A 20324-nucleotide genomic window follows, 5' to 3' on the forward strand; every position below is an offset into this window, starting at 1 on the left:
AAGAGACATATAATTTTGTAACTGATTTTTTTGGAACAACTTTTTAAATTGGTCACACTATTGGTTTATATCAGAAATCTTTTGTGAATAATATCACCAGATATTTGAGTTACGAAATCATGATCTTGGGACACCATCTTGGACCGTGAACATTTATTTTGTATTTTCTCTCCTACCCTGATCGGATTTTTCTCAGCACACATCCTTATTGAGTTGTATGGATGGGTAGATAACCAATTCTTGAATGTTAGCAAAGGAGCAGCCTAAGATGATGTTTTCTCTCTTTCCTCCTTCCCTTTTGGAAAAATTCCTGGCCATTGCTTCCTTAATTGCACTGATGGCAAAGCTGAGATGTGTGAACCTGTGTGCTGCTATTGTGGCACCACACTTGTTAACTGTGCTGCCAGAGATGATTTAGGTGTTTCTGCACAAGAAAAGTGGAGGAAGTCAACTCAGGGCTGCTTTCAGACATTGCCTTTGGACTGGTTTCAGAATGGCATTGGAGATTGCCCTTTGTTGTGGAGAGCAGATAATGCACGAGGAATAAGAAAGGCAAATTACTTTTTTTTTTAAAAAGAGCAACAATTAAAAAATATATCTATATTTTTTGTATCCATACAGGTCGCAAGAGTGAAGGGAATGGATTGTATTGTAGCACCTTATGAGGCAGATGCTCAGTTGGCGTACTTAAACAAGATTGGCATAGCTCAAGCAGTGATCACAGAAGATTCAGACCTGTTGGCATTTGGATGCAAAAAGGTAAATGGAAAGTGCTATAAACAATTTTTGTTGTTTCAAATAGATACTTTTGTTCAGAAAATAGTGCTCTTAGCTTTTATCTTAACAAAATTATTCAACTTTTTTTTTTAATCCGCCATTTATTAGGAGATCCTTATTTTTATCCAGAATTTTCCTCCTCCCCAGCTGAGATCAGCTATTTCAGCACATTTCGACCCTGGCATCTTACTGGTCTTAGTGGCTTAGTTATTTGATGAATGGGGGACCAGGATATCAGTCATCTTAATTTGTTGTCTGACTGAGATTGCCAAATTTTATGCATTTTCGTGTTGTGGGATTTTACCCACTAGGGACTAATTTGTGGGTGCCTGAACTTGTTTGCAAATCACGCTCGGTACAATTTGAATACTGAGGTAACAATAAGAAAAAATAATTTGTGATATGAAGTTATTTGAATGACTTGCAATATTTTTCACTACACTTTTAGGTTGTACTGAAAGTGGACAAGTATGGGAATGGCATGGAAATTGATCAGGCTCAGTTCGGCAAATGTAAACAACTGGGAGATATTTTCACTGAAGAGAAGTTCAGATATATGTGCATTTTATCAGGGTGTGATTATTTGGCATCTATCCATGGAATTGGTTTGGCCAAAGCATGCAAGCTGCTTCGCATTGCCAACAACCCCGATATTATAACGGTAGGTCTGTTTTACACTGAGCTCTTTGTACAGTTGTATCACAATAAAAATAACCTACAGGATAGCGTGTGTGTATGGAATACTTATGAAAAATAATCTAATGATGCTGAGGCCACCTTTAAGATTTGTTAAGATTGATTATTTATTGGCACTGTATTAAAGAAAAAATGGAATAGGAAAAGGCCAGTTAGTCCAAGCTACCTGCCAGTAATTTCCATGGAGATTGTCATAACTTTGGAAGAAGATTGGTTAAAAATACCAGAGAAATAGCCATTTATGGTGATTCTTTGGGGTTTCTGCCGAAGTTACAGTTATAGGGATCCCCATCCTCTCTGATGGGCCATGTGCAATTTGCACTTTAATGGTGTTCCCTTGATTTGTATAGGGTTCAAATTTGTATTCTGATTTTGTTCCGTTTTCTTGAAGGAAAAGCTTTAAGATTCACATGTTTGTTTCACCTCATTTTTTCATTGCATAATAAAATCTAGAATTTGACATTATTTCCCAAAGCCTCTATCTTACCATTTCACTAAAGCATTTTCTGTCAATGATTTTGTGCCTGTTGTATTTGAGCCTCAGCACACTGCCACAGTGTATAGTAGCCTGATGCAGGCTTGTTGCCTGATCTCCAACATGGAGGGTTTTGTTGCATTCTCTGCCTCTGCTGCTCTCCTTATTTTAGTTTCAGTAGGAAGGAATTTCTTCTCCCAGAGGGTTGTGAATCTGTGGAATTCTCTGCTCAAGGAAGCAGTTGAGGCTAGCTCATTGAATGTATTCAAGTCACAGATAGATAGATTTTTAACCAATAAGGGAATTAAGGATTATGGGGAGCGGGCGGGTAAGTGGAGCTGAGTCCACGGCCAGATCAGCCATGATCTTGTTGAATGGCGGAGCAGGCTCGAGGGGCTAGATGGCCTATTCCTGTTCCTAATTCTTATGTTCTTATGTAAGCAGCAAATTTGACAAGCCTAGGCTTAGTTTCAGTATACAAAACATATAGGGTAGAAATAAAAGTATTAGGGTCCTAATGCAGACTGCATAATCAGGTAGTAGTAAAATTAATCTTCAGTTCCATTCTTACAATTGAGTTCTAATATTATTTGAGACTTTTTTTGAAGTTTTTTTAGAAGCTGTGTAATGTATTTTGGACAACTTTGCTGGTAACCAACAGCTTCTATTTCCACTGTGCATTCTTTTTGTCACTTATAGGTGATTAAGAAAATGGGACAATATTTGAAGACAAGTGTGACTGTAACAGAAGAATACATAGAGGGGTTCATTAGGGCAAATAACACATTTCTGTATCAACTGGTGTTCGATCCATTGACCTGGAAACTTGTTCCTTTAAGTGCTTACTCGGATGGTGTTGATCCAAAATCACTTGACTATGCTGGGCAGTATCCTTTCCATAACTTTAGATGTGTTCTAGTTAGCCAGCGCCAATTAGCTTAACCAATTTTTTTTTAAATCTGCAGTTTTCTTGATACAGAAAAAATGGTTGTTTGCTGTATGATAACATTTGGAGGGGCACAGAGGGAAGGAGTATAGAAATAATGAACAATTTCAGTTCATAAAGCAGAAATTGACCAGTCTGTCCGTGCAGTGTGGTGGAATGACATGTTGGCGATGAAATGTGGGTTTGTGCCCCTCGTGCAATATTCTGCATCTTTGGACACCATGCTGCACCATGCTGATCTCCTGGATCTCTGTGCTTGACTACATAGTATTGACAGAAACCATTGCACAATTTGCTTGTCTATTTGACTGTAAAAGGTTCTGGCATTACCATGTAAGCAAATCTATAATTTGACAGAAAATATTTTCTTTTTGTAAACAAAAGTCTGAATCTAAAACTGAAGAAATAATGTAGGGGGAAATTATTTGCAAAAGTTTGTGTGGCACATCATTTGTTGCAGCTGCAGGTGTTGACTTTCACTAGTCCTGAAATGACTTGCTCATAGTGACATTTGCAGTATGCTACAGCTGCTTGTGGGCGTATTAACCAACAATATGCGGTGTTGCTTGTAACCTCACTCAGCTTCTGCTGCAGCAAAAATCAAAAGGCAATGTTGTTGCACAAGAATCTATAATGGTGTACAAAAAAAATCAACAGGGCTTCATTTACACACACAATCCATGTTTGTAAGTTCAACAAATTTAACTACTTTGATTCCAGGTCTGCAGTGGTACTGAAGGCCATTTCTAAACTGAATAAGATGAATCGGTCATAATTTGGTGATGAAAAGTTACTTTGTATACGGCATGCACCATTATACAGTGCAATCCCACACATCAATCCTAGTCAATTATTCACCGTATGGCATGAGAGTCTACATATGCACTGTGCCTCTTTAACATGAAATAGTCTATTAATGCAAATTTAAAATACAGCAACAGTGTGCTGTACTATAGTACCTGTTGGTTTAAACAAAACTAGTTTTTTTTGGTATATTCTTGCAGTATTTTTGTGCCATCCTTTTATTTTCGGAGCTCAAGTGCGTTCCCTTATTGGACTTTGTTGCATCTATATCTGGTATTTGATAAGCAGTTGCATTGTATTTTTATATGGTTTTCTCCAATAATATTTGTCATTTGTATTCTGCTCCTTAACTTGGCTACTTTAGTCATTTTGGTGACGAGAAAGCTCTTAATATAGCTCTTGGAAATATAGATATTAATAATTTGGAAACCATCGATGATTACAACCCACGTACTTTTCAGGTAATGTACAAGTTACCCAATGATTCTAGGTTGTATGTACCAACTTTACTGTTTTAACAATTTTTACCATAAAGTCAACTAAAATCCTGTTTAAAGTTTACCATAATACATATGATTTTGCCTTTTATAATTCCTATCTGGGGAGGAAGAGGAGAATCATGTGAATAAGTTACGTATAAAATTCCCATTTTAATCAGCTTTTATTACTTATTTTTTCCTCTGATTAATACCTGCTATTTTGGGCATCATTTCCCAAGTATACTTTGTTTACTCCTATCTTGGAGCAGCTCTATAGATAATCCTGTAAATTAGACCTTGAGAAAAGGCTGAGAAAAGTACTGCCAAATATGTTGCAATGGCTAGCCACTATGAAGTATTTTCAGCTCCGATGCATCGCTGATCGGCTTCTAAGGTAGTTTGTCGAGTCCTGTTGGAATGCATTTAAAATGACCAGTCAATGATTTAAAAAAAATAAAAAATGATGTACATAGATTATCTGGGATACCACTACTTTAATGTGCTATAAAAATTAGAATTTCTGATGTTTTAACGTGAATTGGATGGGTAAATATATGCTATTTCTCCCTCAACTAACTTCACTAAAACAGATTGTCTGGCTACTATCTCATTGCTGTTTGTGGCAAATTGGCTGCTACATTTCCTACATCATCATAGACAGTCCCTTGGAATCGAGGAAAACTTGCTTCCACTCTTAGAATGAGTCCTTAGGTGGATGAACAGTCCAATACGAGAGCTACAGTCCCTGCCACAGGTGGGACAGACAGTCGTTGAGGGTAAGGGAGGGTGGGACAGGTTTGCCCTGGGCTCCTTCCGCTGCCTCCGCTTGTTTTCTGCATGCACATGGCGATGAGACTTGAGGCGCTCAGTGCCCTCCCGGATGCACTTCCTCCACTCAGGGCGGTCTTTGGCCAGAGACTCCCAGGTGAGGGTGGGGATGCTTTGAGGGTGTCCTTGTAATATTTCTCTGTCCACCTTTGGCTCGTTTGCCATGAAGGAGTTCCGAGTAGAGCACTTGCTTTGGGAGTCTCGTGTCTGGCGTGCGGACAATGTGGCCTGCCCAGCGGAGCTGATCATGGATGCTCAGTGCTTCAATGCTGGGGATGTTGGCCTGGTCGAGGACGCTAATGTTGGTGCGTCTGTTCTCCTAGGGGATTTACAACATTACAACTTCAGAAGCACTTCATTGGCTGTGGAGCGCTTTATGTTGTGAAAGGTGTTATATAAATGTAATTTTTGTCTTTATTTCTCCCTATCTTATGAAAAAAAGTTCAGATATATATTAAAAACATTTTTTAGCAGATTCCACCGAAAAGGACGAGTGGGTGGAATGACAAAGCCAGTAAGCAGAAAGTGCCACATATGCTCAGTATATGGAGCAAAGAATATAGACCATATGGAAATCAACTTTCAGTCCCAAAGGCACAAATATCACCAGAAAAACCCTGCACCAGGGGTATAGAGAAAGTGATCAGCATCAAACGATTAAAACTTCCCAATAGAGAGATGTTGGCTAAAAGGCCAAGAGAAGGTAACAAAGATCTGACTTGTATTACTGTAAATAGAAACACCATTCTAAAAATGAGCTGTTCAAGAAAAGAAACTTAAGTATTCTGAACATTCTGGAATATGTATTTTTTAATTAATTTCCTGCATCTTCGTTGATTCTTTGTGCACATATATGCCAGTGTTCCCGTTAAGCTGCGCAGCGGTCTAGTGGTCCCGTGCAGGCCGCTCAGTGGCTTGTAAATGGAAAAACTGCGCATGCGTGGAAATTTAAAGGGGCTGTGGGCCCTCCAAAAATTAGAGGGAACGTTGATACGCAATGAATCTAATGTGTGTGCCCGCTGGGAGTTAATCTTAGCAACCTCCTTCCGTCCCGCTCACCCCACCCATCACTGCCAGTGGATCAACAATAACCGCCCTGCTCCACATCTCCCTCCAGAATGTCTGTTCACTCGTGACCAAAGCCTTTGCCATCCCATGTTCTTCTTCTGCATAAATTCATTGACATAATTGCTTTGGAAACTTGGCTCACAGTTGGTGACACCTTACCCTCTACTGAAGCTACCTGTTCAAACAGCTACAGCGGTGGCATAATCCTTATCACCAAATCACACCTGGGTCTCTCCTGCTACTCCTCTGGTACCTTCTCCTCCTTCGAGCATCTTAAATTATTCCACCCCTCTCCCAACTTTTAAAATCCTTGTTCTCCACTGCCCCACCCTGAGTTCCTCATTGAGATATACTCCCCTCTACCTTCCCTTAGCCTCTACACTGAATGACTCCTCATCCTTGGTATTTCAATGTCCATCTCAACTCACCTTGCCATTTCACGTGCTCTCTACTCCCATTGTCTTGATCACAGACCAGGCCACCTTCAACCACTTCCTTGTATCCCTTACTGCCCACATCCCCCACCAAGCTAAACCTGTCCATGTCCTAAATGAGTCTTTGTGTCAAGCCTGCCTTGTTGGCTTTATGGTGTAGCGTCCTCCAATACAAATGCTGTTCAATCAGGTGATTAAAAATGGTCTTGATTCCAGGCCTCGCCTTCATTAAAGTGTACAACAGATGCTGCAGTTTTATACCAACCCACTGAAGGTGTTGGAGGTTCTCTCACACCTCTCCTTTAAAATAAATAAATAATTTGCTGAATTTCTTGCTTGAGCATTCTATTTAGAGTTTTATTTTAAAAGATAGAATATATAGTTGATTAATTATAAAGTACTGAATGATTCATTGTTTTCCTCAGAAATTGACATTTTGGAGATTAGTACTTAGTTTCTTGTATCACTGTATTGAAATGGGCTTTTGTACAAGAAAGGTCTGGATGTTCTCTGACTAGGAAGATTTCCACAAACTAGATGGGGCACTCTTGTATTGACATAGCTATGGTAGCAGTAATGTTCCATTGATGGTAAATGAAAACGTCGGTTACTTATATCCATCTAACAGGCTGGAGTGCTAATTGTTTAATTTAAATGCAAAATCTGGGTAATTCTAGTGCAGTGTAAGTAAACAAATTAATACTGTCTTAAAGATGATTTTGTTTTAACCATCAGATGAAGGCCTTTCAGATGGAGACTTGTTAAGTCAGTACTCATTTCCAAATAGTAAAAAACTTAAAGAAGCTGCTGAAAAGTGCCTACCTCTCCAATCTCCTCCAGAAAGAGAGGAATCCTCATCAACAGACCACTCAGCCAGTGATGAAAGTCCAAGGCCTCCATGCAAGATCCGGAATCGATTTGCTACCATTCTGCATAGGAGAAATGAAGATTCAGGCGCTGTCGTTGTTCCTGGAACCAGAAGCCGGTAAAGTGTGATTTGTTTTTATTTTAAGTTGAAAGCTGGTTGGGTGATATTAACCCAGAGCATATCATTGGCCTTTACTTATTTCAGTGAGAAATAAAGATGCTAAGAGAAGGATAAACCATCCCTGGCTAACTAAGGAAGTAAAGGACGGTATCAAATTGAAAACAAAGGCATACAATGTTGCGAAAGACAGTGGAAGGCCAGAGGATTGAGACATTTTTAGAAATCAGCAAAAGATGACTAAAGAAATGTTAGATAGAGAAGATAACATATGAGAGTAAACTAGCAAGAAATATAAAAACAGACAGTAAGAGCTTCTACGGGTATATAAAAAGGAAATGAGTAACTAAAGTAAACATTGGTCCCGTAGAGGATGGGACTGGAGAATTAATAATGGGAAACAGGGAAATGGCAGAGACTTTGAACAAATATTTTGTATCGGTCTTCACGATAGAGAACACTAAAAATATCCCAATAACTGATAATTAAAGAGCTATTGTAGCGGGGTGGGGGGACTTAAAATAATCACTATCACTAGAGATAAAGTACTAGGCAAACTAATGGGACTAAAGGTGGACGTCCCCTGGACCTGATGGCATGCATCCTAGGGTATTAAAATAAGTGGCTGCAGAGATAGTGGATGCCTTGGTTGTAATCTACCAAAATTCCCTGCATTCTGGAGAGGTCCCAGTGGACTGGAAAACCGCAAATGTAATACCTCTATTTAAGAAAAGGAGGGAGACAAAGTAGAAAACTATAGACCAGTTAGCCTAACATCTGTCATTAAGGAAGTAGTAGCAGGACATTTGGAAAATCAAAATGCAGTCAAGTAGAGTCAGCATGGTTTTATGAAAGAGAAATCATGTTTGACAAATTTGCTGGAGTTCTTTGAGGATGTAACGAGTAGAGTGGATAAAAGAGAACCAGTTGATGTCGTATATTTGGATTTCCAGAAAGCATTCGATAAGGTGCCACACAAAAGGTTACTGCACAAGATAAGAGTTCACGGGATTGGGGGTAACTAACAGAAAACAGAGTCGGGATAAATGGGTCATTTTCAGGCTGGCAAACTGTAACTAGTGGGGTGCCACAGGGATCAGTGCTGGGGCCTCAACTATTTACAATTGAAATTAATGACTTGGATGAAGGAACCGAGTATAATGTAGCCAAATTTGCTGAGATAGTACAAAGATAGGTGGGAAAGCAAGTTGTGAAGATGACGCAAAGAATCATCAAAGGGATATAGATAGGCTGTGAGTGAGCAAAAATTTGGCAGATTGACTAATTGGGAAAATGCGAGGTTATCCACTTTGGTAGGAAAAATAAAAAAGCAAATTATTATTTAAATGGGGAGAGATTACAAAATGCTGTGGTACAGAGGAATGTGGAGATTCTTGTGCATGAAACGCAAAAAGTTATCAAGAAGGCAAATGGAATGGGGGATGGAGTATAAAAGTAGGGAAGTCCTACTCCAACTGTACAGGGCTTTGGTAAGACCACACCTGGAGTACTGCGTTGAGTTTTGGTCTCCCTTATTTAAGGAAGGATATACTTGCATTGGAGGTAGTTCAGAGAAGGTTCTCTGGGTTGATTCCTGAGATGAAGGGGTTGTCATATGTAGAAAAGTTGAGCAGGTTGGGCCTATACTTATTGGAGTTTAGAAGAATGAGAGGTGATCTTACTGAAACATATAAGATTCTGAGGGGGCTCGACCAGGTAGATGCAGAGAGGATATTTCCCGTCGTGGGGAAATTTAGAACTAGGGGGCGTAGTTTCAGAATAAGGGGTCGCCCATTTAGAACTAAGATCAGAAGGAATTTCTTCTATGAGGGTTGTAAATCTGTGGAATTCTCTGCTCCAGAGAGCTGTGGAGGCTGTGTCTAGAATATATATAAGGCAGAGATAGACAGATTTTTGAGCGATAAGGGAGCAAAGGGTTATGGGGAGCGGGCGCGGAAGTGGAGTTGAGGCCCGGATCAGATCAGCCATGATATTGAATGGCGGAGCAAGCTCGAGGGGCCAAATGGCCCACTCCTGCTCCTATTTCTTATGTTCTTTACATAGCTAACACATTGTCCAGAGAGCAGCTCTAAAACCAGGTGAGAGTAAAATAATTGAGCAGTGTTTCAGGACAAATAGACAAAATCCCAATCTATTATTTCCATAAGGGTTATATTGAGATTCCTTTGTTGGATAAAATCTCCCGGTTGTCACTGGATGCTCTGAAACATACAGTACCAGGGAAAAAAGCCCATCCCTGCTCAAAACTGACCATGCAGTGTGGGCTTGGCTTATTCAAGCCAAGCCAGAAAACTGTAGGCTCAACCCTCACTCCGGGACTTGAGCACATCATTTAATCTGAGATGCCAGTGCAGTATCGAAGGAGTGTGCATTGCCAAAGATGCCGTTATTCAGATGGGTCATTAAACTCCACGCATGTGAATGGGGAGCTGGGGTTGCAACACCGCCAATTTGCATCTTTTCAAATTCCGAAAAGAAGAACTGTACTACGTACAGTTTTGGCCTCCTTATTTAAGGAGGGATATACTTGTTTTGGAGACAGTTCAGAGAAGGTTCATGAGGTTGATTCCTGAGATGAAGGGGTTGTCTTATGGGCCTATACTCATTGGAGTTTAGAAGAATGAGAGGTGATCTTATTGAAACATATAAGATTCTGAAGGGGCTTGACAGGGTAGATGCAGAGAGAATGTTTTCCCTCATGGGGGAATCTAGAACTAGGGGGCATAGTTTCAGAATAAAGGGCCGCCCATTTAAAAGAGATCAGGAGGGGAGTGTCTTCTCTGAGGGTTGCGAATGTGTGGAATTCTCTACCCCAGAGAGCTGTGGAAGCTGGGTCATTGCATACATTTAAGGTGGAGAAAGACATATTTTTGAACGATAAGGGAGTCGAGGGTTATGGGGAGCGGGCAGGGAAGTGGAGTTGAGGCCAAGATCAGATCAATCATGATCTTATTGAATGGTGGAGCAGGCTCGAGGGTCCAAATGGCCTACTCCTGCTCCTATTTCTTATGTTCTTATGCAAGAACATTTATGTACAAGTACCTTTAGTTCCCTCCCATTCCCTTCTGATCCTGGATTGTATCCCTTTAACATTCTAAGTACTTAGCTCTATGTTGCCATCTCCTTTTAACCTTCTTTATAATCTCATAATGACACTCAACTGCAGTGATATTCCCTCCACTGTAAGCATTAGGACTAGTGGTGTACATTCACTCAGTTCACTCTGACAGTGTTGCTGTACCAAATTTCTCACATGATAGGTAGCTTAGAAAAGTCTCGTCTTCCTGTTCTTACCTAATGGTGTTGCACTTCCTGGAGATTTCAATGGGATGGATATTGGGAAGGTTCTACAAAAGGTGGGTGATCCACTCCACCTGGTTACAGCCCAGGTGGTGGTTGAAAATTATCCCAAATTTCATCAAGGTGGATTTTGAAGCGTTTGTAGTTTCATGGAATTATGCTGAAGTTTTGCGTAATTATTGTAAATCTATGGAACAATCTACTTTGCCACATGCATTGAAGATAAAAGACATTGAGCTAGAAACTCGGTTCTCAGCGAAAACTGTATTTTTTTGCCAAACTTACTGTTATCGCAAAGTTTAATTTGCGCAGCGGTAAAAATCGGCGTTGCACGAGGATTCGCGGCGCAAACCGCGAATAAATTGGAAAAAAAATTCACAAAGCATTTACAAGACATATCTAGCGAATCACTGTAAAAGAATTAAAAATAAAAACTTTAACTTGCCTTTTTTGCAGGTCTTCATACTTACCGCTGTTCCAAGGGCTGCAACGCAGCTTTTTCCCCGGTGGTCTTTTTCGCGCAAAATACGGGTACACTCAGAGCCAAATTTTGGCGAAAGCGATATTTCGAGTCTTGCACGGCGGCGCTCCACTCTGCAGTGGTATTTGAAAACCATCTCCGCAAAATGTCTCCGAATTTCCCGCCAACTGGGTTTTTGCCGAAAAGGGTGAATTAGCACCAAAAACCCGCGCGTAAATTCGCCAAATTTCTAGCCCATAGTTTTCAATCAGTACCTGTAGATTATTGCACATCAGTAATTTGTTGTTTGTCAAACATTTTGGCCATTTCTTCCATTGTATCGCCAATGCTGACTCACATCAGATCGATCTAAACACCATGATTGACTCTGCTTCAGTAGCTACTTGGTGTAATGCATTGTGTATTCTAGTAATCCTTTGCATGGAAAAACTGTCTTTTAATCTCCCTTATGTTTTGGATATTAATCCTAATTTTTACCCCTTTGTTACTGAAATAATCTCTCAAAACTTTGAACGCTACTGTTACATCTACTTCTCCACCCCCTTAACCTTCTCTGCTCTTGAATATGGCCTGAGTTTTCCGAGTCTGCCAGCTATATTTTCTTACCCCTGATATCATCTGTAACATTGATGATCCATATTCTGTGCTCCTACTTTCTCTAATCAGTAATTTGAACTGAGACTAGGAAGTCTTAAGCTAGGATATAAAGTTCTAGAGTAGAGAGCAGTGGCATTAAGTGGAGGAATTATAGACACTTGAAGTAGGTGGATCAATCTCTCCTACTGGGACCTGGGTTTGTAGCCAGCTCATATTAATGGAACTGAAGTTTCCTCTCTGCTGACTGAGGAAATCCAGTGAAATAAATTTAAGCACTCTGAACCCAGTACCCTCTGAGTATAAATCTATAGCATGGAACTGTGCATAATTCAATGCTAGCTGATATTCACACAGGGAGACCAGCCAAATGGTTGGTGCAGTGGGGCATCTTTAAACTTGTGAAACATTTATTTCTAGCCGACGTTAACTTCATTCTGCATCTTGGGGTTAGAAACATAGAAACATAGAAAATAGGTGCAGGAGTAGGCCATTCGGCCCTTCTAGCCTGCACCGCCATTCAATGAGTTCATGGCTGAACATTCAACTTCAGTACCCCATTCCTGCTTTTTCGCCATACCCCTTGATCCCCCTAGTAGTAAGGACCTCATCTAACTCCTTTTTGAATATATTTAGTGAATTGGCCTCAACAACTTTCTGTGGTAGAGAATTCCACAGGTTCACCACTCTCTGGGTGAAGAAGTTCCTCTGCATCTCGGTCCTAAATGGCTTACCCCTTATCCTTAGACTGTGACCTCTGGTTCTGGACTTCCCCAACATTGGGAACATTCTTCCTGCATCTAACCTGTCTAACCCCGTCAGAATTTTAAATGTTTCTATGAGGTCCCCTCTCATTCTTCTGAAGGATTAAGGTACGCTGTGAATAACCTACAATAAACCTGACAATGGGCCCAAATTTCCCCAGCCCCTTTTTCTAGCGCACCTACCTGTGGTGCACCGACTTTCTACTCCAAAAACGGTGCCGAAAATGTAGCTGCTGATTCTTCCCGCTCCCTGGACCGTCCTAGGGTCTGGTGTGGCGTGGCAATCACAGTGATGGGCGGAGCTACAGCCGTGCGCCGAAAATAGTGCCGGCAGCTGTGCGCATGCGCAGTGGAGTCTGCGTGCATGCGCAGTAGCTCCTCACCCTCCCAGCGCGTCCCGATGCTCGCCGACGCTATCCCTGGCCGAGTGGCCTGCCACACTGGCTGGCCGCTGCTCCAGTTCAACGTGTGCGCGGTGTGTGTTGAGGGAAGCTTGCCGGGGAGCCCGGGGGAGCAGGAGCTGGAGGAGCCTGAGGGAGCAGGAGCTGGAGGAGCCCAGGGGAGCAGGAGCAGGAGCTGCGGGGGGGGGGGGGGGGGGGGGCTCGAGTCCAATGTTTGCACCTTTCAAATAGTTGCATTGACATGCCTCAGAGGGCTCTCCTGCTGCTTGTTGCGAGCCTGCCGCCCCTGGCCGAAGGGCTTGCCGGTGCGTGCTGCAGTCGGCGAGGTAGGACTTTTTATTTTTTAGTAATTGATTTATTTTTCACTTATTAGTGATGATGGTTTTTATGCTTCTTCAGTGTTGTTGTGAAGGTGTTTACTGGTTTGCAAAATCCTCTCACTTCCCTTCCCGCCGCCCCCCCCCCCCCCCCCCCCCCGCCACCGCCTCCATTTCTGGCTACCTGCGCTGATTTCTTGGGCTCAAGTTTCGGCTCAAGTTGCTCCTGTTTTTTTTGGAGCAACTAATTTAGAATGGAGTATCTTAGAAATTGTAATTCTTGGCATTTAGTTTGCTCCAATTTTAGTGAGTTAGAATAGTTTTGTTTCAGAACAGCTTTTTTGAAGAGGGGGCGTTATCAGCCACTTACGCCTGTTTTGTAAGTTTAGGCAGCGAAAACTTACTCCAAACTAACTTAGAATGGAGTAAGTGTAGATTTTTGTACACTCAAACACCTTGCCTACACTTATAAATCATGTGTAGGGAACGAGAGGTGGGCGGAGGGGGGGGGGGGGGGGGGGTGTGGTGGAGGTAAGTTTACAAACATTAAACACTTCACTTTTACAAATAAAGAGCCATCATCAATAATAAATGATAAATACATCAACCAATAAATCAATCAAAAAAAAAATAAGAATAAAAAAAACGTAAAAATCAATCAATAAATAAAAATTTGTTTCTACTCACCAACTGCAGCACCGGGAGCCCTCCAACAGCGTGCTGGGACGGAGCCCCCCCAGTGTCTCTCTCTCTCTGTCTCTGTCAGTGTCTCTGACTCTGTCAGTGTCTCTCTCTCTCTGTCTCTGTTATTGTCTCTGTATTTCTGACAGTGAGGGGTGGGGGGAGAAGAGGGGGATGAGGAGGAGGAGGGAGGGAGGGGGGAGAGGTGGAGGGAGAGGAGGAGAGGAGGGTGGAAGGGCTGAACGATGGGGGGGGGGGAGGTTGAAAGGGAGGGAGGGGGGGTGAGGCTGAACTGGAGGGGGGGGAGGATGAACGGGAGGGGGGAGCTGAACGGATAGAAACATAGAAAATAGGTGCAAGAGTAGGCCATTCGGCCCTTCTAGCCTGCACCGCCATTCAATGAGTTCATGGCTGAACATGCAACTTCAGTACCCCTTTCCTGCTCTCTCACCATACCCTTTGATCCCCCTAGTAGTAAGGACTTCATCTAACTCTTTTTTGAATATATTTAGTGAATTGGCCTCAACAACTTTCTGTGGTAGAGAATTCCACAGGTTCACCACTCTCTGAGTGAAGAAGTTCCTCCTCATCTCGGTCCTAACTGGCTTACCCCTTATCCTTAGACTGTGACCCCTGGTTCTGGACTTCCCTAACATTGGGAACATTCTTCCTGCATCTAACCTGTCAAAAACCCATCAGGATTTTAAAAGTTTCTATGAGGTCCCCTCTCATTCTTCTGAACTCCAGTGAATACAAGCCCAGTTGATCCAGTCATTCTTGATAGGTCAGTCCCGCCATCCCGGGAATCAGTCTGGTGAACCTTCGCTGCACTCCCTCAATAGCAAGAATGTCCTTCCTCAGGTTAGGAGACCAAAACTGTACACAATACTCCAGGTGTGGCCTCACCAATGCCCTGTACAACTGTAGCAACACCTCCCTGCCCCTGTACTCAAATCCCCTCGCTATGAAGGCCAACATGCCATTTGCTTTCTTAACCGCCTGCTGTACCTGCATGCCAACCTTCAATGACTGATGTACCATGACACCCAGGTCTCGTTGCACCACCCCTTTTCCTAATCTGTCACCATTCAGATAATAGTCTGTCTCTGCTTTTACCACCAACGTGGATAACCTCACATTTATCCACATTATACTTTATCTGCCATGCATTTGCCCACTCACCTAACCTATCCAAGTCACTCTGCAGCCTCACAGCATCCTCCTCGCAGCTCACGCTGCCACCCAACTTAGTGTCATCCGCAAATTTGGAGATACTACATTTAATCCCCTCGTCCAAATCATTAATGTACAGTGTAAACAGCTGGGGCCCCAGCACAGAACCTTGCGGTACCCCACTAGTCACAGCCTGCCATTCTGAAAAGTACCCATTTACTCCTACTCTTTGCTTCCTGTCTGATAACCAGTTCTCAATCCATGTCAGCACACTACCCCCAATCCCATGTGCTTTAACTTTGCACATTCATCTTTTGTGTGGGACCTTGTCGAAAGCCTTCTGAAAGTACAAATATACCACATCAACTGGTTCTCCCTTGTTCACTCTACTGGAAACATCCTCAAAAAATTCCAGAAGATTTGTCAAGCATGATTTCCCTTTCACAAATCCATGCTGACTTGGACCTATCATGTCACCATTTTCCAGATGCACTGCTATGACATCCTTAATAATTGATTCCATCATTTTACCCACTACTGAGGTCAGGCTGACCGGTCTATAATTCCCTGTTTTCTCTCTCCCTCCTTTTTTTAAAAAGTGGGGTTACATTGGCTACCCTCCACTCCATAGGAACTGATCCAGAGTCAATGGAATGTTGGAAAATGACTGTCAATGCATCCACTATTTCCAAGGCCACCTCCTTAAGTACTCTGGGATGCAGTCCATCAGGCCCTGGGGATTTATCGGCCTTCAATCCCATCAATTTCCCCAACACAGTTTCCCGACTAATAAAGATTTCCCTCAGTTCCCCCTCCTTACTAGACCCTCTGACCCCTTTTATATCCGGAAGGTTGTTTGTATCCTCCTTAGTGAATACCGAACCAAAGTACTTGTTCAATTGGTCTGCCATTTCTTTGTTCCCCGTTATGACTTCCCCTGATTCTGACTGCAGGGGACCTACGTTTGTCTTTACTAACCTTTTTCTCTTTACATACCTATAGAAACCTTTGCAATCCGCCTTAATGTTCCCTGCAAGCTTCTTCTCGTACTCCATTTTCCCTGCCCTAATCAAACCCTTTGTCCTCCTCTGCTGAGTTCTAAATTTCTCCCAGTCCCCAGGTTCGCTGCTATTTCTGGCCAATTTGTATGCCACTTCCTTGGCTTTAATACTATCCCTGATTTCCCTAGATAGCCACGGTTGAGCCACCTTCCCTTTTTTATTTTTACGCCAGACAGAAATGTACAATTGTTGTAATTCATCCATGCGGTCTCTAAATGTCTGCCATTGCCCATCCACAGTCAACCCCCTAAGTATCATTCGCCAATCTATCCTAGCCAATTCACGCCTCATACCTTCAAAGTTACCCTTCTTTAAGTTCTGGACCATGGTCTCTGAATTTACTGTTTCATTCTCCATCCTAATGCAGAATTCCACCATATTATGGTCACTCTTCCCCAAGGGGCCTCGCACAACGGTATTGCTAATTAATTCTCTCTCATTACACAACACCCAGTCTAAGATGGCCTCCCCTCTAGTTGGTTCCTCGACATATTGGTTGAGAAAACCATTCCTTATGCACTCCAGGAAATCCTCCTCCACCGTATTGCTTCCAGTTTGGTTAGCCCAATCTATGTGCATATTAAAGTCACCCATTATAACTGCTGCACCCTTATTGCATGCACCCTTAATTTCCTGTTTGATGCCCTCCCCAACATTACTACGACTGTTTGGAGGTCTGTACACAATTCCCACTAACATTTTTTTCCCTTTGGTGTTCTGTAGTTCTACCCATATAGATTCCACATCATCCAAGCTAATGTCCATTCTAACTATTGCATTAATCTCTTCTTTAACCAGCAATGCTACCCCACCTCCTTTTCCTTTTATTCCATCCTTCCTGAATGTTGAATACCCCTGGATGTTGAGTTCCCAGCCCTGATCATCCTGGAGCCACGTCTCCGTAATCCCAATCACATCATATTTGTTAACATCTATTTGCACAGTTAATTCATCCACCTTATTACGGATACTCCTTGCATTAAGACACAAAGCCTTCAGGCTTGTTTTTTTAACACCCTTTTTCCTTTTAGAATTTTGCTGTACAGTGGCCCTTTTTGTTTTTTGTCTTGGGTTTCTCTGCCCTCCACTTTTCCTCATCTCCTTTCTGTTTTTTGCTTTTGTCTCCTTTTTGTTTCCCTCTGTCTCCCTGTATTGATTCCCATCCCCCTGCCATATTGTTTAACTCCTCCCCAACAGCACTAGCAAACACTCCCCCTAGGAGATTGGTTCCGGTCCTGCCCAGGTGCAGACCGTCTGCTTTGTACTGGTCCCACCTCCCCCAGAACCGGTTCCAATGCCCCAGGAATTTGAATCCCTCCCTGCTGCACCACTGCTCAAGCCATGTATTCATCTGCGCTATCCTGCGATTCCTACTCTGACTAGCACGTGGCACAGGTAGCAATCCCGAGATTACTACTTTTGAGGTCCTACTTTTTAATTTAGCTCCTAGCTCCTGAAATTCGTTTCGTAGGACCTCATCCTTTTTTTTACCTATGTCATTGGTACCAATGTGCACCACGACAACTGGCTGTTCTCCCTCCCATTTCAGAATGTCCTGCACCCGCTCAGAGACATCCTTGACCCTTGCACCAGGGAGGCAACATACCATCCTGGATTCTTGGATGGGGGGGGGGAAGAATGAACGGGAGGGGCGGAAGATGAACGGGAGGGGGGAGCTGAACGGGAAGGAGGGTGGAGGGGGGGGAAGAGGATGAATGCGAAGGGGGTGGGGGGGAAGGATGAATGCGAGGGGGGGGGGAAGGATGAACGGGAGGGAGGGGGTTGGAGCTGAACAGGAGGGAGGGAGGCTGAACGGGAGGGGTGCTGGGGGAGGATGAACGGGGCGGGGAGCAGAAGAGGATGAACGGGGGGAGAGAGAAGATGAATGGGAGGGGGGGGCGGTGGGGTGGATGAACGGGAGGGAAGCCCCAGTCCCGATCTTCAATGCCGGGGAGCCCATTCGGCGAGGACTAGGGCCGGCGTGCTTCGGGCCTCTCCCACACAGTCTCGGGGGCCTGGAGCTACTACACATGCATGCACGCTCTAGCGCGCATGTGCAGAGGTCCCCGCACTGTTTTCAGCGCCGGGACTTGGCTCCGCCCCGACCCCTTGTGTTGCGCCACGCCGAGGCCGTCCCGAGGAGCTCGGCGAATCACAAGATAAGTTTACGCCGTCCTTTTTATTCCAGAAAGTCGGCGCACCTTCTGGAGGTGCACCGTTTTTACAGAGGGCGGAATCTTGGGCCCCTTAATTCACCGCAAGGTTTTTCTAAGCGGACACAAGTGGCCTCATACACTGGTCTAAGTTAGTTTGGAATAACATTTAGCTGGCTAAACTTGCTTAAATGGCCACAACAGGCGTAAGTGGCTGGTAATGCCCCCTTTTGGAAAAAAAACGTAACTTTAAAAAAAAAACTAACTCACTCATACTGGAGCAAAATAAATGTAGAGAATTGCGATTTTTAAGTAACTCCAAAAAAATCTAGTTGCTCCAAAAAAAACGGAGCAACTCCCGGGGAAACTTGTGCCCATTGGGTGCAAAAAGTGGAAATGTTTTTCTATACCCTACACTGACGACATCGTGTGTTAGTAATCCCAAGAATTATACTTTTTCTTTATTCCTCCCCAAGATATAAAATGAAGAACTAAACATCTTCAAAGCGTCTGTGCTTTGAGTATTTTAATATCTCCCTAATATGACCAGTTTTATGTTGCAATTCAGTCAGTAAACTAAATGTAGCTGGGTACGGTTTATACTATCACTCCTTCGCTGAAAATCAAAGCCTAAATGATGCGGGTGTTAAAAACAGAAGCTTGTTACTGTAGTTGCCATGTAGCATTTATCAAATGTAATTAACGAAATAAAACTTTGCTTAAAATATGTACCTTCAACTTTGTGAAACATTGGGCCCAAGTTTCGAGCCGCGCCTAGAACGGCGCAGTCCCGACCTGGACGCCCGTTTTTCGCGCCACAAAGTGCGCCTAAAAAAACCCTCCAGATTCTCCGGCTCCCTGCAGGTCCTCTGGCCCTCGGCGCAGCAGGAGCTGTAGGGGGCGGAGCCAGGTCCCTGCGCTGAAAACAGTGCCGGGACCTCTGCACATGCGCGCTACAGTGGGCGCGCAAGTGCAGTAGCTCCAGGGGCCCAAAGCACGCAGCCCCTAGCCCTGGCCGAATGGCCTCACTGGGGCTGCGTGAATAAGGCTCCTCCCACAGCTAGCTCCTGCTTCCTCCCGACCCGACTCGACTCCGGCTTCCCGCCTCCAGACCGGACCCGACCCGACCCGCGCTCCCCCCCCCCCGGACTGGATCCGACCTGACCTCCCACCCACCGACCTGACCTCCCTCCCCCGCCCCGAACCTCCCTCCCTCCCTCCTTCCCACCACCACCCCCCCCCCCCCCCACTCGGGCCCGACCTGTTCAGCCTCCCTCCCCCTTCTCCTTCCCTCCCCCTTCTCCTTCCCCCCCCCTTCTCCTTCCCCCCTCACTTCTCCTTCCCGCCCCCACTACTCCTCCTTCCCCCCCTTCTCCTCCTTCCCCCCCCCTTCTCCTCCTTCCCCCCCTTCTCCTCCTTCCCCCCCCAATCTCCTTTCTTCCCCCCCATCTCTTTCTTCCCCCCCCATCTCCTTCCCCCCCCCCATCTCCTTCCCCCCCCCCCCCATCTCCTTCCCCCCCCCATCTCCTTCCCCCCCCCCATCTCCTTCCCCCCCCCCATCTCCTTCCCCCCCCATCTCCTTTCCCCCCCCCCCATCTCCTTTCCCCCCCCCATCTCCTTTCCCCCCCCCATCTCCTTTCCCCCCCCATCTCCTTTCCCCCCCCATCTCCTTTCCCCCCCCATCTCCTTTCCCCCCCATCTCCTTTCCCCCCCCATCTCCTTTCCCCCCCCATCTCCTTTCCCCCCCCATCTCCTTTCCCCCCCCATCTCCTTTCCCCCCCCATCTCCTTTCCCCCCCATCTCCTTTCTCCCCCCCATCTCCTTTCCCCCCCACCATCTCCTTTCCCCCCCCCCCATCTCCTTTCCCCCCCCCATCTCCTTTCCCC

General features: G+C 44.3%; 1 protein-coding gene across 2 annotated transcripts in view; it reads left to right on the top strand.

Moving 5' to 3' along the window:
• Window positions 1-20324, top strand: part of exo1 (exonuclease 1) — a 40835-nt gene that overhangs the window by 14023 nt on the left and 6488 nt on the right. For both annotated transcript variants that reach the window (XM_070888657.1, XM_070888656.1), the window contains exons 5-10: window positions 622-759; window positions 1226-1438; window positions 2648-2835; window positions 4063-4159; window positions 5480-5708; window positions 7243-7492. In XM_070888657.1, coding sequence (XP_070744758.1) covers window positions 622-759; window positions 1226-1438; window positions 2648-2835; window positions 4063-4159; window positions 5480-5708; window positions 7243-7492 — 1115 coding nt within the window. The remainder of the gene's footprint in view (window positions 1-621; window positions 760-1225; window positions 1439-2647; window positions 2836-4062; window positions 4160-5479; window positions 5709-7242; window positions 7493-20324) is intronic.

The sequence above is a fragment of the Pristiophorus japonicus genome, chromosome 9 (genome assembly GCF_044704955.1).
Source record: "Pristiophorus japonicus isolate sPriJap1 chromosome 9, sPriJap1.hap1, whole genome shotgun sequence".
Taxonomy (NCBI): domain Eukaryota; kingdom Metazoa; phylum Chordata; class Chondrichthyes; family Pristiophoridae; genus Pristiophorus; species Pristiophorus japonicus.